The sequence below is a fragment of the Papaver somniferum genome, chromosome 3 (assembly GCF_003573695.1).
Source record: "Papaver somniferum cultivar HN1 chromosome 3, ASM357369v1, whole genome shotgun sequence".
Lineage (NCBI taxonomy): Eukaryota > Viridiplantae > Streptophyta > Magnoliopsida > Ranunculales > Papaveraceae > Papaver > Papaver somniferum.
This window is the reverse complement of record NC_039360.1, coordinates 7262250-7288942: the sequence shown is the minus strand read 5'-3', so window position 1 is coordinate 7288942 and position 26693 is coordinate 7262250. Positions and strand designations below refer to the sequence as shown.

The 26693-nt window shown below is 37.5% G+C and overlaps 1 protein-coding gene and 1 long non-coding RNA gene across 51 annotated transcripts; both read left to right on the top strand.

Moving 5' to 3' along the window:
• Positions 1-5771: 5771 nt before the first annotated feature.
• On the top strand, positions 5772-6491 carry LOC113358970 (histone H2A.Z-specific chaperone CHZ1-like). The gene is made up of 2 exons (XM_026602676.1): positions 5772-5845; positions 6044-6491. The coding sequence occupies exons 1-2, from the start codon at positions 5772-5774 to the stop codon at positions 6489-6491; spliced, it is 522 nt and encodes a 173-aa protein (XP_026458461.1).
• Positions 6492-7483: 992 nt separating this feature from the next.
• Positions 7484-24821, top strand: LOC113355247. Of its 50 annotated transcripts, none has more exons than XR_003362316.1 (16): positions 7484-8584; positions 8726-10115; positions 10205-12539; positions 12640-13121; positions 13238-18299; positions 18383-18410; positions 18504-18554; positions 18691-20872; positions 21241-22508; positions 22679-23075; positions 23159-23255; positions 23389-23602; positions 23729-24035; positions 24131-24313; positions 24427-24518; positions 24616-24821. It is a non-coding gene; the product is annotated as an uncharacterized LOC113355247 (long non-coding RNA). The 50 variants fall into 50 exon arrangements; XR_003362315.1 differs by having other exon boundaries at positions 18686-20872; XR_003362290.1 differs by having other exon boundaries at positions 10205-11206; positions 11349-11435; positions 11551-12539; positions 13238-20872.
• The last annotated feature ends 1872 nt before the right edge of the window (positions 24822-26693 follow it).

Here is a 26693-nt window from a genome sequence, read left to right as displayed (position 1 = left end):
CCAACTCCTAGTGTGAGTGTCAATGAAATAGGAAACTTTAATACCAGGACAGGTGGGACTAAGGGGTTGGGTGTGGCAGAACCCAAAGTGGGTATCCATTTATCACACCAAGGGTCAATAGATTGACCATCCCCCACAATCCAAGATATAAAAGGCTTAATAAGTTATTTAATGGCATGTAAACACTTCCAAGTCCAAGAACACTTGGCAGGACACTTAGCATTTAGAAAATCAGTTTTTGGAAAATATTTAGCTTTAAGAACAGTAGCCAGAAGGCAATCAGGATGCTCTAAAATCCTCCAAGCATTCCTGGCCAGCATAGCCAGATTATTCAGCTCAGCCTTTCTAAAACCTAAACCACCTTCCGCCTTAGGGGAGCATAGGATGTCCCAGCCCAAGAGATGTAACTTTTTATCCTTAAGATCTAAAGTTTCCCCCCACCAAAACTTGCATAGATGAGCATCCATAAGCTTACAAAGGTGTTTAGGTATAAGAAAGGCCCCAATTTGAAAGAGGGGAATGGCTTGGCCAATGTGTTTGATCAAAGTAGTTCTAGCAGCTTGAGATAGAAGCTTATGCAACCAGATAGAAATTCGGGCATCAACAGCTTGGAGAATACCCATATGGGTTTGTATTTTAGAAGCTTGAAACACAGTTGGAGTGCCAAGATATTTTTCTCCTAAATCTCTGTTCTGAATGTCAAGAATATTAGCCAAAGTGGCCTTCCTATGCTCAGGTATCTTCCCACTGAACAAAATACCTGATTTTTCAAAGTTTATTTCTTGACCAGAGGCCAGACAGTACTTTTGAAGATAGTTTTTTATGACTTGAAAATTTTGAGTAGTAGCTTTGGAGAACAAAATAGAATCATCAGCAAATAGCATATGAGTCATGACTGGAGCATCTTTACAAACTTTGATGCTTTCAAGAATACCCTTATTATGAAGGATGTCAATGTAAGAAGAAAGAGCTTCAGAATAAATGATATAAAGATAGGGGGATAGAGGATCCTCTTGTCTCAGACCTCTTTTAGGTTGGAAAAAACCAGTGGGACTACCATTTAGGAGAACAGAATAAGAAGCAGTAGACACACATTGATTGATTAATTTAATACAGTGGGTAGAGAGACCCATTTTTTTCAAAAAACTCTCAAGAAAAGACCATTCTAATTTATCATAAGCCTTGGACATGTCCAGTTTTATGGAAGCAATACCCTCAACTTTGTCATTATGATTGACATCATATATAACTTCATTTGCCAGGAGAATATTATCAGAAATACTCCTCTTAGGAATGAAAGCACTTTGATTTTGGGATATATGATATTGTTCATAAAAGGTTTTAGTCTATTAACCAGAGTTTTGGAAAGAATTTTGTAGATAAAATTTCAAAGTCATATGGGTCTATATTAAGAAACAAGTTCATCTAGAGGAACTTTAGGAATCAGAGCAATATTAGTATGGTTAAAGACCTTAGCAATATGCCATGTCCTGAAGTAGGTTTGAGTCATATCAATGACAGCTTCTCCTACAATGTCCCAATTTTTTTTGATAAAAAATGCCTGTAAAACCATCAGGACCCGGAGCTTTCTTCCCCCCCATTTGGAAAACAACATTTTTTTATCTCCTCAGCAGTAAGAGGAAGACTTAAAGGAGAATTATCTTCAGCTGTAAACTTTATGGGGAGATCGGCCAGAATTTCATCTTGAAATTGTTGAGGATGAGAAGAGTACAAATTTTTGAAGTAATTTATAAAGGAAGTTCCAATACTATCTCTATCTGTTAGAATAGCATCAGAGGCATCCTTAATCCAACTTATGACATTTCTTTTTCTCCTAAAGAGGGTGACCTTATGGAAATAAGGTGAGTTTCTATCACCTTCCAGAAGCCAAACCTCCCTAGATTTATCCTTCTAGTATAATTCTTCTAGATTGTAAAGATATTCTAATCTAGCTTTCAGTCTGGAAGTGGAACTAGTATCAGTTGGATTATTACATTGGATATCTGCCAAATCCTTCCTGATGGTAGATATATTGGTTTGAATATTACCAAAGGAGGTTTTGTTCCAATTTCTAAGTCCCTTTTTTGTACTTAAAATCTTGGCTTTTAATATATAGGCAGGGGAGCCTACCACATTAACATACCAGGAATTAACAATGATATCCCTACAAGTAGGATCTTCCATCCACATGGCCGTAAAATGAAAAGGTATAGGTATACAAACATCCTCATAATTAAAACCAATACGCATGGGGCAATGATCATAAGAGTCTCTAGGTAAATTATTCAGACAAAGTTTGGGGCAAAGGTTTTCAGCAGTTTGGTTGATTAGGCATCTATCTAATCTCTCAAGGATCGAATCATGACCTTGTTGCGTGTTAGACCAAGTGAACCTAGGGCTTGAGAAACCAGGATCATGCAAATTAAACACATAACAAAAATTCCTGAGGATTAAAAAATCAGAATCATCAACCTCTAGACCACCATTTTTATCTTCAGTTCCTAAGAGAGCATTAAATTCTTCTATAAAGAAAGTTGGTTCATCTAAAGGAGCATTAGACTGTTGACATTGTTGTTCCCAAAAATCCTGTCTTAAGCTACCATTTGGTTCACCGTACATTAAATGGATATGACAAGTTTTTGTATGAATAATATCAGTAGATGTGACATAGATACCCCTCAAACTAGATCGAATAATGTTGAGATGAATTTCTTTCTTCCAAGCTAAGACCAAGCCTCCACTCCAACCAATGCTGAAAACATTAAAAGTGCAAGGGAAAACCATATTTTTTAACTTCCTAGCATCCAGATCTTTGTTCATTTTTGTTTCAGATAGAAAAATAATGTCAGGGTTGACATTTTTGCATAATAAGCTAAGTTCCTTGTTGGCAGATTTTTTTCCTAATCCTCTAATATTCCAAGCTATAAGGTTGACATTGTTAACATGGGATTGGTTTATTGGGCTAACAGAAACATGATCAATTAAAGGGGGAAGGGGTAGAATTTACCTGAGTGGTGGAGTTAGACCCACCACCAAGAGAAGCACTGGAAGAAGCACCACTTTGAGATAAATCTTGGGAGGAATCCAGATTAGGAGTTGCAGCATTGAGATGAGAATTATTACATACACCATCGTTGTTTGGGGAAGAATCAACAGGTACGGTGTATCTTCCATAAGAATCAATGATAGGATGGGTGTTGAAAGAACAATTTGTCAAATTGAGAGCAGGTAATTCCCCCAAATTAGTAATAGGGGTACACAGTTGAGCATAATCAGGTTCTATAGTATCGTGTTCTTCTAGTATGACCACTAGGATAGCTAGGCTAGAGCTAGCCCTATTTCTTTTTCTCAAATCAGCTTTAACATTGATCTTTCTTTTGAGGTTTGAAAGGGCATCATGTTAAGCAGAGATAATGGTTCCTCTAGTGATAACATGACTTAGACTTTGAATAATAGCTGTTTTGAATCTTCTTGAAAAATTTGTGGTTCGAATCGGTCCACTAGTAGTTGGCTCAGTGCTAGTAATCGAAGCTTCAACAGTAACATTTTGTGTAGTTACCTGTTTGAATATGATTTGTAACCCATTGTTTTGTTGAGTCAAGTTTTTTTGGATCGGGCCTACATCAAAAATCTTCAGGGCAGTGGATCTATTCACGAATGGCCCCATTTGGAAAGAGTTGGATGGACCTTTTTGAGCAGTAGTTTTCATAGTTTGATCAGACACTTTTTATTTTCCATTGTTGCAAATTAGAGAGGCTGATGGCTCAATCTGAGAATCTGGCACACTCTCTGTATGTTGCATGATAGTATCTGAAGTTGCAGGGATGGTAGAAGCATTTTGAGTATTAACTTGAGGCGGTGGCATCATGAGTTTTGAAACTGTAGGAAGAGCATAGTTACTGCATGATGCAGGCATATCCTTAATCGCTTTCCGTTTTAACTTCCAATCTGGGCAATTGACATCCTTATGATCCAGAACACGACAAGAGGTACAAAAATACCTTGGAACTTTGACATATATACATTCGATGAGGAAGGGTTGAGTTCTTCCAGTAGTGAACATGAGGATGCCAACTGGTAGGGCTTTCGGAACTGGAATCTTAATACACACCTTAACATTTTTCTTGAGAGGGTGTTTGCCAAATGGATCTTGAGCTTCAATAAGTTCTCCCAATTTGAAGGTGAGTTTTTTAAGATCTTCAAATTATGTACACTCTTTTGGAATGTTGCATAGGATGAACCACATTAGTTCTTCAGTGAAAGACAGTTGGTGATTTGGAGGCCAACCCTCTTTTGGAACAACTTTCAATACCATGAGGTAACCACATACAAACCAAGGTCTCTGAGAATTTATTCTGTTGAAATCATCTTCAGCTAAGAAACGAATAAGGACTTTGTTGCGCATTCCGCTAAAGGTAGAAACGATAGGAGTTTGAGATAAAGGCCATTGATTGCAAATATAATAGCAGATTGAAGAAGTTGGAAGTAAAGTTTCACAACAGATATATCCAACCATACACCATTTCCAATTACTATCAGATTCAGCTAGATTAACTGTTTTATCAATGAATACTGGTTCAGAGAGAGTTGATGGTAAAGTTAATTTTTCAGCCATTTGGGTGGATAGATTTTGGATGTCTTGGGAACTATCAGCTGAGTTATAAAGTTTCATTTGGTAAGAGACCTGGATATAAATGAATATGGGACTAAGGGGATGATGGATGTAGAGAAAACATATAATATGACAATGTATAGAAAGGAATCTCTTACTGGTTCTACTATGATAGAGTTCACAGACTATGAAGGTATGATAGAAGTTTTGTGTTTTTTTAAACTTTTGAACCTTAAAAAGGGAATGAGGAAGGTGATAATTTTTGTATGACAGATTATCAGGAGAGAAATGATATAATGTTGTTGTTTTGTTGCTACCTCCCCGTTGGAGACAGGATTTATCATATGAAGTGTCTTTATCTTTACTATTTTTTTTTTATATTTAAGGACAAAAAAAATGTATTGATCTTCACGTGGAGTAACTGCTGGATGAGCCTAGTATAGACAAACCCAAATATCTTTTGAAACTTTTGTTGGGTTATCTGAGTTTGGTATGAAGGCATGATGTTATCAGAGATTGGTAAACCATAAATGAGTTTGTCCGCTTTAGAAAAGGCAATAGTACAGTGGAGAAAACTGCCAAGAGCCATAATGGTAGTGGTATAATGGATTGTGTGGTGGACGTTAAAATTAGGGAAAAGGTGGGAATTTTTTTGGTGAGTTAAGGCCTTGATTGGTGAAGAGTGTTGTGGTAGTGAGAGTAGGTTTGATTGCTAGGCTTGAGTTGGAGATAACCCATCTGGAAAATATGCCCCAAACTTCAATGGTGCCTCCCAACTGATGTTGCCTTCTCCTAATCTACATAAAACATAAAATTTTAATTAGACCCCAAAATATTACCTCAAAATTTGGTAACCTACCAATGCCTCCCTTAATGACAGTTCTAATGAGGGTGAAAGTAATAATGAGTTTTAGGTGTTGAAAATAGGTATGCATAGGGTAATCATGATCAAAAGGTTGAAGGTAATACACATGGTTTTGAATAGGCGTGGTAAACAAAGCGACTTGACGGTTAACCAAGCGCCATAAATGGAATTGAATAGGCACAATTGGGTTTTTAAAGGGGTGATTAGCCGAGAGATTATCATATTCAAAGTAGTTTTTTCCTAAAAGGTTTACAGAAGAGGAAAGGTTTAGTCTAGAGAAAATTGTGTTAGATAATGGCTGATCCATCTGGTCAAAATCCACCAAACGCCGATGAAGAGCTTCCCGTTGAACAACCAAAATCACCTGAGTATGCACAAGCCAAACTGCTTGTTCCTTCTTTAAGCACTGAGAAGTTGCAGAAACTAAGACTTGATGCTTAGGCAGAGATTGATCATCGTGTTCGTGAGCAGATTTGTCGGAGGGAGGAGGAAGAAGCTGCTCCTCAGAGAGAAGAAAGGAGGATTTAGGATCTGTATGCTGCATGGAGGCCCAAGTACTTTGCAAGACGTGATAGAAAAGATGAAGAGTGCGCAGAGAAACATGCCAAAGCACCAAATTATGGAAGCGCGATAGAAAGTGATTCTGAGGCCTCTGATGGGTTTGAGTATGATGTGGAGGAGGTAAATACCAGTGACCTTGATTCTGATGCTGCAGAAGATAAGCGAAAAATGGAGGCTTATCATGAAAGAAGGGTGAGAAGCCGATTTGAGTATGAGCTTGCCAACCCCAAAATCTTTGCACGCACCATGAATGAAGGAGAGCCAAGAAGAGTGGATGTAAAGATGATATGTGCTAAGTCCGATGAGGAGGATACTGAAGAAGAAGAAGATGGTGAAGATGGCACTGAGGATTCTTCGTCCTCCAGTGGAACTTCTCCGGCTCCATCAGATAACGATGATAGTGAGCGTTATGAGGAAGAGGGCTGTGATACTGGTGAAGAAGATTTTTGGTAGTCTCTTCAGAGTTATCAGAAAAGGCTAGTTTTTCAGGCTGCGCATAGAGCTTGAAGACGATCAACAAGTTTTTAATTCGACAACTTTTCTGGTAATTTTCCTTCCTTCTACTCTTCTTAGTGCTGGTGCATATGATGACAAGCTTCTTTTTGTTTTGGATATTTTTTCGGACGGTGTTGTTTTTGCTTTTATGGGGATGTTGTGAACATGTAGTATGGTTCAGGGAAACTTTTTGGTTTAGGTGTATAAAGTTTGAAGGGGTTGCAGGTTTTTCAAATTTGTGAAGGTGTTTTGTGGTAACTGAAGTTTGGATTATGGTATTCTGGTGAACTTGTTTAGTGGAAATGTGTTGATGTTTTGGGACTTTTTTCTTTTGAGAATTTGAGAAATGGGTGGGTTTGTGGTACTGAAATTGAAATTGAAAACTCTTTATGTAATGCTCAATGAGTTGTTTGCTTTTTAATTCAAAGGTGTTTAAGTAATGCTTGTAGCTATTTGTGTTAAATTCCTTTTCTGCTAGCACTGCTACTAAAAATCTAGTGATAAGTAACAAAGATCTGTAAATGATATGACTGCTAAGAAAAATCACAATGAGAAAAAAAAATTGTTGAAAGCTAGTAAGGTTGAATCTCAGATAGAGAGTTTCAGTGAACATGAACATGAACAAAGGTCAAGGTGCCGACGTCAGGATGACGTTCCAGAGCGGCTCAAGAGAGAGGTTGTTTTTTTAGAAAAAATGAGTCGGTTTGGTTCCACTTGAAACAGCTAAATATTGTTCAATTAGTGAGCTCTACCCGTACAACATGCCCAACAAAAATTATACGCGTACAAGTTTATTTTTTAGGAAACATACGCGTGAATTGCGCCGACCTCCCAAACACGAGTTGTTCTAGAAAAAGGAAAACTTCTATTTACCGTAAGATCTCCATAGAACCGCCTAATCTAAACCATTAGATCATAGAAAAACTGCTATATAAACAAGCCCTAGTCTGCGTTCCTTTCACAAATTATTTCACTTTAGTTTCCATCTTCCTCCGAAAGGAGGCGTAGGTCAAGTCAAATACGATCTACGGATCTAGGAGTTTTCTGTTTTTGTGTTGGTCTTTGGATCAGGGAGGTGATGATCTCTGTGAAGTGGCTGCGTTTCAAGAAGCGGATTCAGGTTTTGGGTCTGTTACTATGAATTTGTTTTATCTTCTTATGTTTACTTTTCTCCTGTAACTGTGATTCTTCGATGATCCAGATTTAAAGTTATTCTCTTGAAGTTTTGTGTATGGATTTCTTTACCAGGATTCCGTAAGGGATTACTAAAAAAGATGTGAGTTGGTTTATCTTTTGGCTTCTGGTTTTAGATGGAAGATTGTTGTTGGATTTTTAGACCACTCCACTTTCGATTTTATGTCTTTAATAGGTAGGAGGTGATGATTGTGGATCGAAGTTTGAAGCGGAATCTGGTTTCTTCTTTCACGGTTGTAAATATGATCTTAATTTAGTGATCTAAATTCTAAGTGGATCTGAATTTAATGATCTGATTGTTACTAGATCGAGATCAAAGGATAAGATGGATGTGTGAAGTTAAGGTGGTGGCGGAATCAGGTTTTTGGTCAAAGATGGTTATCTTTTTATGTTTCATTGTACATATGCTACTGTTTAGCTGCAGATTTTGATGATGAAAATTTCTTTGGTAGTAGATCTAAGGGAAGATTTCTATGTGAAGGGATTTATTTAAGGAGTTTCATACCTTCTGGAGGCGAGGTTTGGTGAAGATACTGACTGCTGTACATTTTTTTGGTGAAGATTTAAGTAATTTGAAGAACTCATGATTTTTTTATGACTCAATGGGATTATCATTCTTCAACTCAATTTTTGTGTAGACACTATTAAACAGTGGAGGACCTTAGCGGACTACACCAGCTGCATTCGAAGAATAAGTTCCTTATTTTGCTCTCTTAAGTTGATGTTGTACATGCTAATTTAATCAACTTTATGATGTCTATGTCTTTATATTGTTTAATTTGTTGTTCAATAGGTTTGTGTTTGACGACAATTGTTGAACAGGGGAAATATCCCTCGAGTTCCTGTAATTTGTAAATGTAAGCTTTCATGCCAAGCTGGTAGTTCAATGGGAATCATTTTTTTGTGTAATCGTGTCTATTTATTGTTTAATTTGTTCTGTTTTTTCTAAACTATTGTTTTCTTGCTTATGTTGTTGTTTATGGATTATTCTTTTGCAGGACAATGCTGATTTCTTATGTTACTTAGTGTGGATAAAGGTTACGTTGAGTTTTGGCTCTTTTTTTTGCAGTTGTCTATATGGCTATCTTTTCATGTCTGCTCTTGCGAATGCAAGTTCTTCTATTATTCTACTGATGAGGGTGTTCATTGTGACTGTTAAATTGACTGGTTTTTGTGAGCATCATCTTTGATTCTCGCACACCACATCTGCCTTTTGTCAAAATTTGGAGCGGATTCTAGTATATTACTGCGATTATTTGGTAAATAAATAACTGCGATTCTGCAAAGAATTTAATTCCATGATCCTGTTTGTATGATTGTTATTATGTTTCCTAAGACTCCATAGAAGTTGTAGCCATGGATTGAAGGCGGTGGTTCAGGAATTGGTGTGGATTCAGGTTTTAGGGCGAACGTTGTTATCTTTTTCTGTTTCATTGCCTTGTACTCTAGCTGCTATCTTTGATATGAAATTGCCCTGTTCTTATTTCTTTGGTAGTAGATCGGAAGGAAGATCTCTCAATGCGAAGGGATTTATGTAAGTCTTTTCTTATCATTCTGGAGGTAGGGTTTGGTGAGGATACTTACTGCTCTACTTTGTTTTGTTTTTGGTTGGAGTAGCTATTCATATGGTGGAATATAAGAAGTATGAAGATCTAATATGAAAAATTGAAGCTTTATATGGTTCAGTTGGGTTATTTCTTATTATCCTCCACTTCCAATTTTGTCTGTTAAGTAGGGTTGTTGATGATCCCAGCCGCCTTCAAGGATTGATGCAAATTCAGGTTTTTAGGGCTCTATAGCTCTAGTTAATTTTTTCTGTGTTTCTTTGCCCTTTCTATTGTGGTGCATACCTGAAGAAGAAATTATTCGTAGGAGTTGAATTGAGAGGTGAAGGATATTTTTGGGCAATATGGTTGCTTCCAAAGAAAAGTTTCGACTTAACTCTCAATGCTGGCGTTGGCTTCATATTGTGATGTGTTGAGTAGTTATTTGGTTACTGAATAGATTTCCTTGACCAAATCTTATTTGGTTTATAGTTCAACAGGGGTAAACCCTTATTTCTCTGTTGATGTATTGCGTTGATTTCAGGAGAGCCAGAGGATTTGGAAAGGCAGCTGTTCGTTGACATAGTTGGATAGATTGGTTTCCTTGCTGGGATGTGAAACATGACTGTACTTTGCTTCTAGATGTTTATATAAGATTTTAATTTCTTTGCTCGGGAAAGAATTTTTGGTTGCTATCTGTCTTTTGACTCATCTTATGTTTCCTCCTGACTAATAAGTGATTGTTCCTGTGATCTATTTGCAGTCGGGGTGCTTGCTTCCGTCTACTGCGGTAATTTCATGTGCATGGTATTGTGACATGTCTCCATATTTGAGTCTGATGCATGTACTTGCCATACCTCTAGTTCATTCTCTCTGCCTGCTACTTGGAGGAACGTTTTTTTCTCCTATGTTGAGTTTTTTTTTTTATTTTAGGTTTGTTGGCATTCAGTTATTGGTCAAGGAATGTGTCCGAATTGATTGGCATGCTGAGCTTGTCTTAGCTGTGGCTGAGGCCCAATGGGTTGTTTTGTATCTTATTTAACTTCTTCAATTATTTTCTTCGATATACATCATGGTTTTGTGGTTTTCTGTTGTTTAAATTGAAATGCATGTTCGATGTTGTGCTTCAGTTTCAGAGAGCCTGAGGATTTTGAAAGGGAGCTTGTTCTTTGTCATAGTTGGATGGATCGGTTTCTTTACTGCGATCTGAAACGAGGACTGTACTTGTACCTTTGCTTTCAGGGGACTATATCAGATTTTAGTTTCTTTGCTTGAAAAATAACTTTTGGATGCAATCTGTCTTCCCCCCCTTGAGTAAGAAGTGATTGATCCTGTGATTTATTTGCTTTCAGGGTGCTTGCTTCCATCTATTGCGGCGTCTAAAAGGGCTGTTCTATCTTAAAAAAAGTTGGTCAAACTAGCATGGTGGTGTCGTCTTTTATTACTTTACTCTCTCTGCCTGCTACTTGATGGAACGTCTTTTTTCTTATATTGTGGTTTTCTCTTGTTCAAGCTTCATTGGAATTCATTGATACATCGAGGAATGTATCTGATCTGATTGGCTGCTGAGCTTGTTTTAGTTGTGGCAGAATCCCAATGGGTGGTTTTGTATCTTTAGATATATTCTTCAACTATTTTCTTTGATACAATACAGCTCTGTGGTTTTCATTTACATGTCTGATGTTGTGCTTTGGATTTCAGGAGAGCCAGTGGATTTCGTAAGGGGGCATGTTCTTTGTCAATAGTTGGATAGATTGGTTTCCTTAAGGGGGGATGTACTTTGCTTCTAGATGTTTATTTAAGATTTTAGTTTCTTTGCTCGGGAAAGAATTTTTGGTTGCAATCTGTCTTTTGACTCTTCTTATGTTTCCCAGCTGACTAATAAGTGACAGTTCCTGTGATTTGCAGTCAGGGTGCTTGATTCCGTTTACTGCGGTAATTTCTCGTGCATGGTATCGTGACTTGTCCCCATATTTGAGTCTGATGCATGTACTTTCCATACCTCTAGTTCACTCTCTCTGCCTGCTACCTGGAGGAACGTTTTTTTCTCCTATGTTGAGGTCTTCTTTTCTTTTAGGTTTGTTGGCATTCAGTTATTGGTCAAGGAATGTGTCGAATTGATTGGCATGCTGAGCTTGTCTTAGCTGTGGCAGAGGCCCAAGGAGTGGTTTTGTATCTTATTTAACTTCTTCATTTATTTTCTTTGATATACCCCATGGCTTGTGGTTTTCAGTTATTTAAATTGAAATGCATGTTCGTTGTTGTGCTTTGGGTTTCAGAGAGCCTGAGGATTTTGAAAGGGAGCTTGTTCTTTGTCATAGTTGGATGAATCGGTTTCTTTACTGCGATGTGAAACATCGACTGTATTTCTACCTTTGGTTTCAGGGGATTATATCAGTATTTAGTTTCTTTGCTTGAAAAGTAACTTTTGGATGCAATCTGTCTTTTATCTCTTCTCATGTTTCCCTCTTTGAGCAAGAAGTGATTGGATCCTGTGATTTATTTGCTTTCAGGGTTTTTGCTTCCATCTATTGCGGCGTCTAAAAGTGCGTTCAATCTTAAATAAAGTTGAACAAACTATTCCTGAAGTGCACGAGCATGGTTTAGTGTCGTCTTTTATTACATTACTCTCTCTGCCTGCTACTTGGTGGAACGTCGTTTTTCTTATATTGTCGTTTTTCTTAGATATATTCTTCAATTATTTCTTTGATACAATACAGCTCTGTTCAGTTATTTAAATTGAAATGCATGCTTGATGTTGTGCTTTGGGTTTCAGGGGAGCCTGAGGATTTTGAAAGGGAGCTTGTTCTTTGTCGTAGTTGGATGGATCGGTTTCTTTACTGCGATGTGAAACGTCGACTGTACTTCCACCGTTGCTTTCAGGGGATTGTTTCAGATTTTAGTTTCTTTGCTTGAAAAATAACTATATCCGTCTTTTATCTCTTCTCATGTTTACCCCCTTGAGCAAGAAGTGATTGATCCTGTGATTTATTTGCTTTCAGGGTGCTTGCTTCCATCTATTGCGGCGTCTAAAAGTGCGATTCAATCTTAAATAAAGTTGGACAAACTATTCCAGAAGTGCACGGGCATGGTTTTGTGTCGTCTTTTATTACTTTACTCTCGCTGCCCGCTACTTGGTGGAACGTCTTTTTACTTATATTGTGGTTTTCTCTTGTTCAAGCTTCATTGGAATTCATTGATTCATCGAGGAATGTATCTGGTCTGATTGGCTGCTGAGCTTGTTGTAGTTGTGGCAGAAGCTCAATGGGTGATTTTATATCTTAGATATATTCTTCAACTATTTTCTTTGATGCAATACAGCTCTGTGGTTTTCATTTACATGTCTGATGCTGTGCTTTGGATTTCAGGAGAGCCAGTGGATTCCGTAAGGGGGCTTGTTCTTTGTCAATAGTTGGATAGATCGGTTTCCTTACTGGGATGTAAAACATGACTGTACTTTTTTATCTTTGCTTTTAGATGTTCATATAATATTTTAGTTTCTTTGCTCGGGAAAGAATTTTTGGTTGCAATCTGTCTTTTGACTCTTCTTATCCACCTGACTAATAAGGTGATTGTTCCTGTGATTTGCAGTCAGGGTGCTTTCTTCCGTCTACTACGGTAATTTTTCGTGCATGGTATTGTGACTTGTCACCATATTTGAGTTTGATGCATGTACTTTCCATACCTCTAGTTCTTTCTCTCTGCCTGCTCTACTTGGAGGAACGTTTTTTTCTTCTTTGTTGAGTTTTTCTTTTATTTTAGGTTTGTTGGCATTCAGTTATTGGTCAAGGAATGTGTCTGAATTGATTTGCATGCTGAGCTTGTCTTAGCTGTGGCAGAGGCCCAATAGGTGGTTTTGTATCTTATTTAATTTCTTCAATTATTTTTTTTGATATACACCACGGCTTTGTGGTTATCAGTTATTTAAATTGAAATGCATGTTCGATGTTGTGCTTTGGGTTTCAGAGAGCCTGAGGATTTTGAAAGGGAGCTTGTTCTTTGTCATAGTTGGATGGATCGGTTTCTTTACTGCAATGTGAAACGTCGACTGTACTTCTACCTTTACTTTCAGGGGATTATATCAGAATTTAGTTTCTTTGATTGAAAATTAACTTTTGGATGCAATCTGTCTTTTTATCTCTTCTCATGTTCCCCCCTTGAAGTGATTGATCCTGTGATTTATTTGCTTTACTCTCTCTGCCCACTACTTGGTGGAATGCCGTTTTTCTTATATTGTGGTTTTCTCTTGTTCAAGCTTCACTGGAATTCATTCGAGGAATGTATCTGATCTGATTAGCTGCTGAGCTTGTTTTAGTTGTGGCAGAAGCTCAATTGGTGGTTTTGTATCTTAGATATATTCTTCAATTATTTTCTTTGATACAATACAGCTCTGTCGATTTCAGTTATTTAAATTGAAATGCATGTTTGATGTTGTGCTTTGGGTTTCAGGGGAGCCTGAGGATTTTGAATGGGAGCTTGTTCTTTGTCATAGTTGGATGGATCGGTTTCTTTACTGCGATGTGAAACGTCGACTGTACTTCCACCTTTGCTTTCAGGGGATTGTGTCAGATTTTAGTTTCTTTGCTTGAAAAATAACTTTATCTGTCTTTTATCTCTTCTCATGTTTACCCCCTTGAGCAAGAAGTGATTGATCCTGTGATTTATTTGCTTTCAGGGTGCTTGCTTCCATCTATTGCGGCGTCTAAAAGTGCGATTCAATCTTAAATAAAGTTGGACAAACTATTCCAGAAGTGCACGGGCATGGTTTTGTGTCGTCTTTTATTACTTTACTCTCGCTGCCCGCTACTTGGTGGAACGTCTTTTTACTTATATTGTGGTTTTCTCTTGTTCAAGCTTCATTGGAATTCATTGATTCATCGAGGAATGTATCTGGTCTGATTGGCTGCTGAGCTTGTTGTAGTTGTGGCAGAAGCTCAATGGGTGATTTTATATCTTAGATATATTCTTCGACTATTTTCTTTGATGCAATACAGCTCTGTGGTTTTCATTTACATGTCTGATGCTGTGCTTTGAAATTCAGGAGAGCCAGTGGATTCCCTAAGGGGGCTTGTTCTTTGTCAATAGTTGGATAGATTGGTTTCCTTACTGGGATGTGAAACATGACTGTACTTTTTTTTATCTTTGCTTTTAGATGTTCATATAAGATTTTAGTTTCCTTTGCTCGGGAAAGAATTTTCGGTTGTAATCTGTCTTTTGACTCTTCTTATGTTTCCCAGCTGACTAATAAGTGACTGTTCCTGTGATTTGCTGTCAGGGTGCTTGATTCCGTTTACTGCGGTAATTTCTCGTGCATGGTATCGTGACTTGTCCCCATATTTGAGTCTGATGCATGTACTTTCCATACCTCTAGTCCACTCTCTCTGCCTGCTACTTGGAGGAACGTTTTTTCTCCTATGTTGAGGTTTTCTTTTATTTTAGGTTTGTTGGCATTCAGTTATTGGTCAAGGAATTTGTCTAATTGATTGGCATGCTGAGCTTGTCTTAGCTGTGGCAGAGGCCCAAGGAGTGGTTTTGTATCTTATTTAACTTCTTCATTTATTTTCTTCGATATACACCATTGCTTTGTGGTATTCAGTTATTTAAATTGAAATGCATGTTCGATGTTGTGCTTTGGGTTTCAGAGAGCCTGAGGATTTTGAAAGGGAGCTTGTTCTTTGTCATAGTTGGATGGATCGGTTTCTTTACTTCGATGTGAAACATCGAATGTGACTTTTGCTTTCAGGGATTATATCAGTATTTAGTTTCTTTGCTTGAAAAATAACTTTTGAATGCAATCTGTCTTTTATCTCTTCTCATGTTTCCCCCCTTGAATAAGAAGTGATTGATCCTGTGATTTATTTGCTTTCAGGGTGCTTGCTTCCATCTATTGCGGCGTCTAAAAGTGCGGTTCAATCTTAAATAAAGTTGGACAAACTATTCCTGAAGTGCACGAGCATGGTTTTGTGTCGTCTTTTATTACTTTACTCTCTCTGCCTGCTACTTGGTGGATCGTCATTTTTCTTATATTGTGGTTTTCTCTTGTTCAAGCTTCACTGGAATTCATTAATTCGTCAAGGAATGTATCTGATCTGATTGGCTGCTGAGCTTGTTTTAGTTGTGGCAGAAGCTCAATGGGTGGTTTTGTATCTTAGATATATTCTTCAATTATTTTCTTTGATAGTTTTAGTTGTGGCAGAAGCTCAATGGGTGGTTTTGTATCTTAGATATATTCTTCAATTATTTTCTTTGATACAATACAGCTCTGTCGATTTCAGTTATTTGAATTGAAATGCATGTTTGATGTTGTGCTTTGGGTTTCAGGGGAGTTTGAGGATTTTGAAAGGGAGCTTGTTTTTTGTCATAGTTGGATGGATCAGTTTCTTTACTGCGATGTGAAACGTCGACTGTACTTCCACCTTTGCTTTCAGGGGATTGTTTCAGATTTTAGTTTCTTTTCCTGAAAAATAACTTTATCCATCTTTTATCTCTTCTCATGTTTACCCCCTTGAGCAAGAAGCGATTGATCCTGTGATTTATTTGCTTTCAGGGTGCTTGCTTCCATCTATTGCGGCGTCTAAAAGTGCGGTTCAATCTTAAATAAAGTTGGACAAACTATTCCTGAAGTGCACGAGCATGGCTTTGTGTCGTCTTTTATTACTTCACTCAGGCTGCCCGCTACTTTGTGGAACGTCTTTTTGGTTTTTCTTGTTCAAGCTTCATTGGAATTCATTGATTCGTCAAGGAATGTATCTGACCTGATTGGCTGCTGTGCTTGTTTTTGTTGTGGCAGAAGCTCAATGGGTGGTTTTGTATTTTAGATATATTATACAGCTCTGTGGTTTTCATTGACATGTCTGATGCTGCTTTGGATTTCAGGAGAGCCAGTGGATTTCATAAGGGGCTTGTTCTTTGTCAATAGTTGGATAGATTGGTTTCTTTACTGGGATGTGAAACATGACTGTACTTTTTTTATCTTTGCTTTTAGATGTTTATATAAGATTTTAGTTTCTTTGCCCGGGAAAGAATTTTTGGTTGCAATCTGTCTTTTGACTCTTCTTATGTTCCCCACCTGACTAATAAGTGATTGTTCCTGTGGTTTGCAGTCAGGGTGCTTGATTCAGTCTATTGGGGTAATTTCTCATGCATGGTATCATGATACTTTCCATACCTATAGTTCACTCTCTCTGGCTGCTACTTGGAGGCATGTCTTTTTCTCCTATGTTGAGGTTTTCTTTTATTTTAGGTTCAAAGGATAAGATAGATGTGGTGCTGGATTCAGGTTCTTGGGCAGAGATTGTTATCTTTTTATGTTCGGTTGCTGTACATATGCTATTGTTTAGCTGCAGATGTTAACGGTGAAAATTTATCTTGGAGAAGATTTAAGTAATTTGAAGTTGATTTAAAAGTGAAGGGCCTTGGTGACTACGAGAGCTGCATTGGAGAATAAGTTCCTTATTTTGCTCTTTTAAGTTGATGTCATACATGCTAATTTAATCAACTTTATGATGTCTTCTGTAGTTTAATGTTGATGTCTTGACATCAATTGGGGAAATATTTATGAATTTCCATCGAGTTCCTGTAATTTTTTAATGGCTGGTAGTTCAATAATGGGATTATTTTTTTGTGTAATTTCTTGCTTATGTTGTTGTTTGTGGATTATTCTTTTGCAGGACAGATGCTGATTTCTATGTTACCGTGTGTGGATAAAGGTTTTGTTGAGTTTTGGCTTCCTTTTCTATGGTTGTTTATAGTTTTGGTTACTTAAGGCGAAGATCGTTATCTTTTTATGTTTCATTGGCTTGTACGTCTGTTGTATACTAGGTGCTAACTTTGAGGATGAAATTGCCCTGTTCTTAATTAGTAGATTGGAAGGAAGATCTCTCAATGTCAAAGGATGGAAGGATTTATGTGAGGCTTTTCAGAGTTCGCTGAAGATACTTACTGCTGTACTTTATTTTTGGAGTAGCTATTTCATATGGTGTAGTATAAGTAGTAGGAAGATCTGAATTATATGAAAAATTGAAGCTTTATATGGTTCAGTTGGGTTATTCGATTTTGTCTGTTTAGTAGGGTTGTTGACAAGATGGTAATGTGATGATCCAGCCACCATGGAAGGTGATGAATTCAGGTTTTTAGGGTTCTACCGCTCTTGTTAATTTTTTTGTGTTTCTTTACCATCTTCATTGTTGGGCATATCTGAAGAAGAAATTATTTCAAGGAGCTGAAGTTGTTCTGGTTGATTCAATGTGATCATTATTCGTTAATGTTTGTGTGTAGACACTATTGAGCGGCGAAGGATATTGTTAGGCGATATGGTAGCTTACCTGGATGTGTTTAGTAGTTCTTTGGTTATTGAATAGATTTCTTTGACCAAATCTTACCTGGATTTTAGTTGAACATGGGTAGAAGTTCGTTTGTCTGTTCAGCAGGGGTTCAATTAACGAACCTGTTGTGGATTTGTAGAGATTTTTCACGATGATGAGTAGGTGATGATAAGAATTGAAGCAGATTCGGGTTTTGGCACTATTTGTGGAACTGTGCTCTTTTTATGTTTCTTTTCCGGTGTTCGCATCCATCAGGGGTTACCAGAGTTGCTGGAATTCTCCAAGGGAAAGTTCAATGTAATAAGATCCTTCGAAGGAGGAGCGTTTTCTTCTCCTTCTGGAGGAAAGGTTCGGTGAGGATACTTGCTTACTGTACATTGTTTTCGGAGTAACTATTTGATTTACGGTTCAAAAACTATTTTGAAGATCTGAGTAATTTGAAGAACTGAAGTTTTATATGCTCCGATGGTGATCTTGGTGGACTATGAGAGCTTCATTTGAAGAATAAGTTTCTCATTTCACTCTATTATGTTGAACTTGTTAATTTGATCAACTTCATCATATCTGGGTGTTGGTTTATTTAGTTGTTCGGTAGATTTATGTATCGAATATGGTTGAACAGGGGAATTTACTTACGAAATTCTGATTCCCTTGTGTTTTTGTAGTTTGTGGCTGTTGGGAAGAGCCGCTTTTCAATTTTGCGTGTAGGTATATGGATTTTCTTTTGGTTTTGCTTAATCATCGTTTTCTTGCTTATGTTGTGTGTGTGGATTTTATTATGTTGCAGGAAAGATGTTGATTGCTTATGTTATCATGTACGGATCTTAAGCTTCTGTTGAGTTTTGACCTTTTACTTTCGTTGGTCGTATATTTGGTCATTTGGTCTATCTGTGCTCGTGTGAGTGCAGGTTTGTTTATCATTTCTGTTGAAAAGGGTGTTCTCACGTTAGTATCTCGAGGTTTGTGACTGTTAAGTTATTATATAAAGCGAACATGCTTGCTTAAGCATTGTGAAACTACTCTACGACTTGCTGCACCTTCACGGTTACTGACTCATTTTCCCTTTCTGTTTGAACTCGTTTGTTTTAAGCTTAGTTGAGGTTGACCTCATTTGGCCTTATTATGCTATGTTTAAGCTATGGTAGTGAAGTGACACTATCCGAGGGAGGCATGCTATTCTAGTGTGGTATGGTTTCCTATCTGTAGCTATTATTGTAATTTATGTTGGTCGTTATTTGAAGTTCGAATAGATGTTTTCATGAAGTCCACCATTGTTTAAGGTTCCCGACTTAAGTTTACTGGATTGTATAAGCATCATCTTTGGTTCATCTGCCTTGGATCTTCAATATTCTACATGGGACTGTTTCAATGGATACATTTTGGCATTTCTGTTTTACTTAATGTGCTGAAGATATGTGAAACTCAACATGCAATTAGTACATTTGGTATTTTTGTTTTACTCAATGTGCAGAGGGTATCTCAAACTAGGAAACTAGACATCAACAACGCTATGAAAGTAGTGCTATAACAGTTGGGGTCTATCTGATTTGGTTTACTGGGCAGATCATTCAAAATATGTTAGAATTTTCAGGCTTGATCGTGTGGTTTACTTTTAACTTTGTAAATACATGACAATCTTCTTATCTTCGTGTGAAGGCAGCAGTGGCCCATCTCTTGCAATGGCTTTGTGTCAGGTCTTCTTTTTTGTCTTTTATTTTTTTAAACAAACAAACCATTGGCTTCTTTTGAATTTTCTCACTTAGGTTTTGGAATATGCAGAGTGAAACATATGCTTCCTAACTTATATGCTAATGAGAAAGTTTACTTATCGAGTTTCTCTAGTTCCTTTTGTAACATATGCTCATTAAGCTTATGTTCTCGTTGTCCTCGTCAATATTGTTCTCGTGTTGCAAATTTAGTTGTTGGTTTGGCTCCTCCTCACAGGTCCATTTGGTCACTACATCCAGCTTTTCTGCGGATATGGGGGTTTCATGTTCTTTGACATATAAGTTGTGAAGTTCTATGATCTTCTATGTGGCAATCACTTCGTAATCAACTTTTAAGAAAGAAACTGCTAAATTTTAGTTCTCTGATGTATAACATCGTGCTTTGATAACAGGGGAGGGGAGCCAGTGGATTTCGAAAGGGAGCTTGTTGTTTGTCATGGAGGGATTGGTTTTCTTACTGTGATGTGCAACGGCGACTTTGCTTTTAGGAGTTTATGTCGGGTTTTAGTTATAGTTTCTTTGCTTGAGAAAGAATTTTTGGTTGCAATCTGTCTTTTGTCTCTTCTTATGTTTCCCCATGTCCAACAAGTGATTGTCCTGTAATTTGTTTGCTGTCAGGTACTTGTTTCCAGCTACTGTGATTTATTTAGTTGTGGCAGAAGCTCAATCGGTGGTTTTGTATCTTATTTATCTTCTTCGGCTATTTTTTCGATATACAACACAGGTGTGTTTCTCATTTATCTAAATTTGAATATGAATCTGATGTATTACATTGTGCTCTGGATTTCAGGAGAGCCAAGAGGATTTGGAAAGGGAGCTTATTTTGTGTCACAGTCGGATAGATTGGTTCCTTACTAGGATGTGAAACATCAGACTGAACTTTTAACTCCCCTTTTAGGGGTTTATATCAGCTTTTAATTCTTTTGCTTCAGAAAGAATTTTTGTTTTCAATCTCTCTCTCATGTTTCCTCCCTCACTAACAAGTGATTGTTCCTATTATTTTTTTGCTGTCAGGGTGCTCAGTCCAGCTACTGGGGTTTATTTGGCTGCGGAGGTTGTCTTACTTGTTGCAGAAGCCCGATGGGTTGTTTTGTATCTTATTTATCTTTTTCGGCTATTTTTTCGTTGACATAGGTGTGTGTTTTTCATTCATATAAATTTGAATATAAATCTGATGTATTACATTGTGCTATGGATTTCAGGAAAGCCAGGAGGATTTGTAAAGGGAGCTTATTCTCTGTCATAGTTGGATAGATTGATTCCTTATTGGGATGTGAAACGTTGACTGAACTTTTAACTTCGCTTTTAGGGATTTACATCAGATTTAAATTTCTTCGCTTCAGAAAGAATTTTTGGTTGTGATCTGTCTTTTGTCTGTTCTTATGTTTCCTCCTTGACTAGAAAGTGACTGTTCCTAATTTTTATTTGCTGTCAGGGTGCTTGCTTCCAGCTACTGTGATTTATTTGGTCGTGGAACATATATGAATTTATAGGCTGTGGAGCTTGTCTCTTTTATCTTCTTCGGCTATTTTTTTCAATATACAACACAGGTGTGTTTTTTATTTATTTAAATTTGAACATATACAGGTGTGTTTCTCAGTTATGGCAGAAGCTTGTCTTGTTTATCTTCTTTGGCTATTTTCTTTGATATACATCACAAAACACAATTGTGCTCTGGATTTAAGGAGAGCCTGAGGATTTGGGGAAGGAGCTTGTTCTCTATGATAGTTGGATGGATTGGTTTCCTTTCTGGATGTAACTTTGTTTTTAGGGGTTTATATGTGAAACTTGCGACTGAACTTTTTAACTTCGCTTTTAGAGGTCTATATCAGATTTTAGTTTTCTTGCTTCGAAAAGAATTTTTGGTTGCAACTGTGTATCGACTCTTTTTATGTTCCTATGATTTATTTGCTGTCAGGGTGTTTGCTTCCAGCTGTGGTGGTTTATTTCGTCGAGGAATGTATCTGATTTGATTGGCTTGCGGAGCTTGTCTTAGTTGTGGCTGAAACTCGATGGGCGGTTTTGAATCTTTTTTATTTTCTTCGGCTATTTTTTTTTTGATATACAACACAGGTGTGTTTTTCATTTATCTAAATTTGAATTAAATCTGATGTATTACGTTGTGCTTTGGATTTCAGGGGAGCCAGAGAATGCTTTGGATTTCAGGGGAGCCAGAGAATTTGGGAAGGAAGCTTATTCTCTGTCATAGTTGGATGGATTGGTTTCCTAACTTGGATGTGAAATGTTGACTCAACTTGTAACTTCGGTTTTAGGGGTTTATATCAGATTTTAATTATTCCTAGCAAGTGATTGTTCCTATTATTTATTTTCTGTGAGGGTGCTTGCTTCCACTGATTTATTTGGTTGAGGAACGTTTTGAATTTATTGGCTGCGGAGCTTGTCTTACTATTCACAGACGCCCGATTGGTGGTTTTGTATCTTATTTATCTTCGGCTATTTTTTTTGATATACATCACAGGTGTGTTTTTCATTTATCTAACATTGAATATAAATCTGATGTATATTGCATTGTGCTTTGGATTTCAGGAGAGCAAGAAGATTTGGAAAGGAAGCTTATTCTCTGTAATAGTTGGATGGATTGGTTTTCTTACTGGGATGTGAAACGTCGACTGTACTTGTAACTTTGCTTTTAGGGGTTCATGTCAGATTTTAGTTTCTTTGTTTCGAAAAGAATTTTTGGTTGCAATCTGTCTTTTGTCTCTTCTTATGTTTCCAACTTGACTCTTATGTTTCCTACTTGATCAACAAGTGATTGTTCCTATAATTTATTTGCTGTCAGGATGCTTGCTTCCTGCTACTATGATTTATATGGTCGAGGCTCGTTGTGGGAGAAGCTCGATGGGTGGTTTTGTATCTTGTTTATCTTCTTTGGCTATTTTCTTCGTGTTTTTAATTTATTAAATATATGTCTGATGTATTACGTTGGCTCTTGTTTATCTTGTTTACGGAGCTTGTCTTCGTTGTGACAGAAACTCGATGGGTGGTTTTGTATCTTGTTTATGTTGTTCAGAGTCAAGTCTCTTATTGCATCAAGGATCTCCAACAAGTCATTAACTATTTCGATCGTGGGATGAGCAACATAAGTTATCATCTCCATCGTAGTAATATGACCAATATCTTTGCCAAATCAGCCGCTACAGCTCGGGATATTTGGTAGCAACGGAGGTGTGTGTTTTTTAAGTTATTTGAATTTAAAAATATGTCTGATGTAGTACGTTGTGCTCTGTTCGCTTTCGAAAAGAATTTTTGGTTGCAGCTGTGTATCGACTCTTCTTATGTTTCCACCTTTGACTAAGAAGTTATATTGTTCCCAACTTCCTATGGTCTGTTTGCAGTCAGGGTGCTTGCTTCCAGCTACTGTGGTTTTATTGGCTGCAGAGCTTGTCTTAGTTGTGGCCGAAGCTCCATGGGTGGTTTTGTATCTTAATTATCTTCTTTGGCTAGTTTCTTCGATATACAACACAGCTGTGTGTTTTTCATTTTTCTAAATTTGAATATATGTCAGATGTATTACGTTGTGCTCTGGATTTCAGGAGACCGGAGGATCGGAAATGGAGCTTGTTCTCTTTTTTAGTTGGATGGATTGGTTTCCTTGGTGGGATCTGAAATGTCAACTGAACTTCTATAAGTAGCTGTGGAGTTGCTGGGAGTTCCAGATTCCATCATTGGAAACTCAGTGATGGAAATCTTCTTGCGTGGCAATCGTTATCTTATAAATCGGGACTTACATAGGTTTGACATTATTTTACAAGTCCTTAATAATCCATCATTGGAGAGTGTCATTTATCTTAATTCCTCAAGTTTTTCTTTTGAAGTGGGACATTGCACACGCCTTTGCAGAAGCACAATACCCTGTCTATGATATATACTGGAGTATATTTGCACCAGTACATATTAAGAGATCGATGGAAGGTATCCCTCGGAACATGCTTGCCGTATAATGTTCGTAGTTTTTAGTTGCTTCCTAACTTTTTAATTGTGCATATTATTGTGCATCAAAATTCTTCATATTCTAATGTGATTTTGTGTGTGGTGACTTCAACAGCAAAATACGGTTGGACAGTGTGAGAGCTACACAACGCTCACTCTTCCGGGATTATGCAGAGTGGTTCATGGCATTGATGTTTTGACCCCAAGATTAGTATTGCTTCACCTGGGGCTGATATGTTTCCCATACTTTGAAAAGGACAAAAGACTTATCTTTACATGGTTCAATTGAGAAGTTGTTATATGATCCAGACCAGATCGACCAAACACATGTAAGCTCTTTTTTTACAGGGACTTATCTTCCAGAGCGAAATGCGGCTTATTTTTAATTGTTGTACAGGGACTGCATTGATAATATAGTTCAGCTAGCTATTCTAATTTCTAATTTATGTTACCAGAGGTACTTTGAGCGACCGGTCCAAACCAAACCCATTAATCTTTTCCAAGGTGAGGCTTGATCGAGTAAAAAACATAACAGGACTGGTAGAGTGGCATGTTAAGAATACTAGACTCAGATGCTGTAAACCTTGTTGTGGTTGCTGGTTACAATGATGTCAACAAATCCAACGACGGGGAAGAAATTGCTGAGATTGAGAAGATGCATGACCTAATGAAGCAGTACAACTTGAATGGCCAATTTAGATGGATGTCAGCACAGATGAACAGCACCGCTACATTGCTGATACACGAGGAGCATTTGTGCAAGTATGTAGCCCTCTGACATCCCTCCTAAACACCTGGTTGTCACTACTATCACTTCTGAAATATTCTATTAACTAAACTCTGTTTTATCGATGTAGCCTGCTCTCTACGAAGCATGTGGCCTTACAGTTGTGGAGGCGATACTTGTGGTCTTCCAACATATGCTGCTGGTCCATATCACCCTAATCAGGATGGTGAACTCATGGCAGATTTTTTTGAGGAAGGAACCTAGCCACTGGGATTAGATCTCCTCTGCGGGGCTTCAGTGGATTTTATTACAGGTAACGTCATCCTAGACCTGATCGACTCGATAAAAACTTAAATCTTGGTCGAGCAAAAGAGAATGCTGTATGATTTGCATCACCTTGATATTTCCTCAAATTTGACTTTGTAGGAATACTTGGAAGATCATATGTCTCAGAACTTATAAGGCGTGAGACCCGACGATACTTAGAGATGTTTTACATTCTGAAGTTCTGGGATCTTGTGAGTGGTTCTATCATTCATTTTATTTTGCTAGCCAACATTTAGACTAATGGTTTCACTAATTTCTTGTTTGGTTCTCGGACAAAATCTGTTCCAGTGGTTCCAGAAGCAGTTGGCCATGGTCACTGAAGTATATTTAGAGATGGTATTCGTTGTTATCAAGTAATGTTGTCCACGAAATCAATTTGCCTGAACAGTGTATAATATCAAATAAGAATCCATGAACGTCCAGATGGATGTATAGTAATTTGTTTGGTAAAAACAATTGAATGATAAGTGATTGGAATACAATTTTGTTTGCAATCTCTTGTTCTTTCAATTCTGACGAGAACTGATTACGGTTTGATGGTCTTCAATACCATCTGTCTTTCGAAGTGAGCAGAGGTTATGGAAACGGAATAACTTCGTATCATTATTCATTTTACTTTGGATGCACAATTTAGTTCAAACCAGAGTAAAATGGGATATTATTAGAAGGTAGCCAGTCACCAACCTGGATAAATGATTCTGGTGTGAACTGATTTGCTTCCGTAGAATTATTGATATCTCTATAACCTTGGTGAAATGTTACACTCTTGCCAATTTAATCCTTATCGTTTCACTATGGACAAAAATGAAAAAACTTGTAAATGAATAAATGCAACAAACCAGCGATGTTAACTTCAGAAAAGTGGATCTGGCAAGTAGATAGTTCTCACTAAAATAGTACCCTACTTATCTATGTTTAGCCGATATATATGTTATCACAGAACTGTTTTGCAAGTTTACCAAGAATAATAACCTCTCGGTCTCTCAATTATTCCACCACAGAAGTTATAGCACCTTTAAACCATGGGACTCGGGACGATAGGAATGCTTGAACGCTTGTACAATTTCTGGGTGGGCCTAATAGTTTAAAGCATAGGGCAGACTGTACGGTTGTCAGGCACCACTAGACCCGGAATAGCCTTGTTAGAGCAAGTCATACGGTGGAATCCATCCATCTTCCACGCCACCTCAGCACTTGGAACTGTGGATGGAAGCGCAAGTGTAATGGTGGAATAGTAGAAACGCTATTTTTAATGGAGTTAAAAAAAACGCAATTAAGAATGGAGCTTTTTTTCCAGCCGTTAGATTTCAACAACTCATTTTAAATCTACGGATAAAAAAAAACAGCGCCAATCTTATTTGCGTCTAGCGCTATTCTTATTGGCGTTTAGATGGATTCCACGAACCCTTCTACCAAACCATGGAACCCTCCTTGGATTTTTTGTGGAAAGCCCCAACTTGGAAGCCACTAGACTTGACATTTCATGGTTTTTCCACACTTGGAATAGGTTGGATTCCACCATAAGACTTGCTCTTAGTGATTGAGACACCAGTTTATGTTTATGGTTGAAGTCAACCCTGCCAAGGGAATATCTAATGCAAAAGAGAATAGTCAATGGAAGGATAACAAGCGAGAGTTCGTATTTAGAAAGAGAGGTATTGGCTCACTTATGGCCCAATCCATAATCTGACTTTATTAGTATAAAAGTTGAGTCTGCTTGCTAACGGTCTTGGACCAGGTGAACAGGAACCAGACTCGATATATAAGGCCAAGTTCCTAAATTATAAAAGCAATAGTGGCCTTGGTTCGGAGTGTTGGATCCGGGACTGGACCCGATAATAACCTCGGCTCTAGGTTCATAATGTTGTTGGGTGTTGAGTAATCCGTAAAAAAATCAAAAACCGTTGAAGGTGAAGTATAGAGAAGAAAATTCATACTATCTAACATGAGAGATAATTGCTACCAATAATAGTAGTCTCGTGCTTGATCCCTTCGGACAACAGAGAGGGTACATAGGCATCCGTTATGCGGTTCAGCACAAATCTGCGAGGTTGTTCATATCGTCGGAAAAGAGTTGGTTATTGTTTGGCAGTTCAATGTAAGATTACATTGGAATAAACCTCTATTTATAGGCTAGGGGTAAACCTTGGTTACATATAGATTGTTCGCACTCTTGGGCTAAGACCCTATAACAAAAACTTCAAAGAAAAAAAAAATTGTAACAAAGCTATAATATTCATTACAACATAGTAAACAATTCTAGGCTTTGTGAGATACCTCGCTCCATAAGGAGAGTCTTTCTCTTTTGAGACTTCATTCTTTTCACTGCGCTTGGTGACAAATAATCATGTATGTCCCATAGGCTT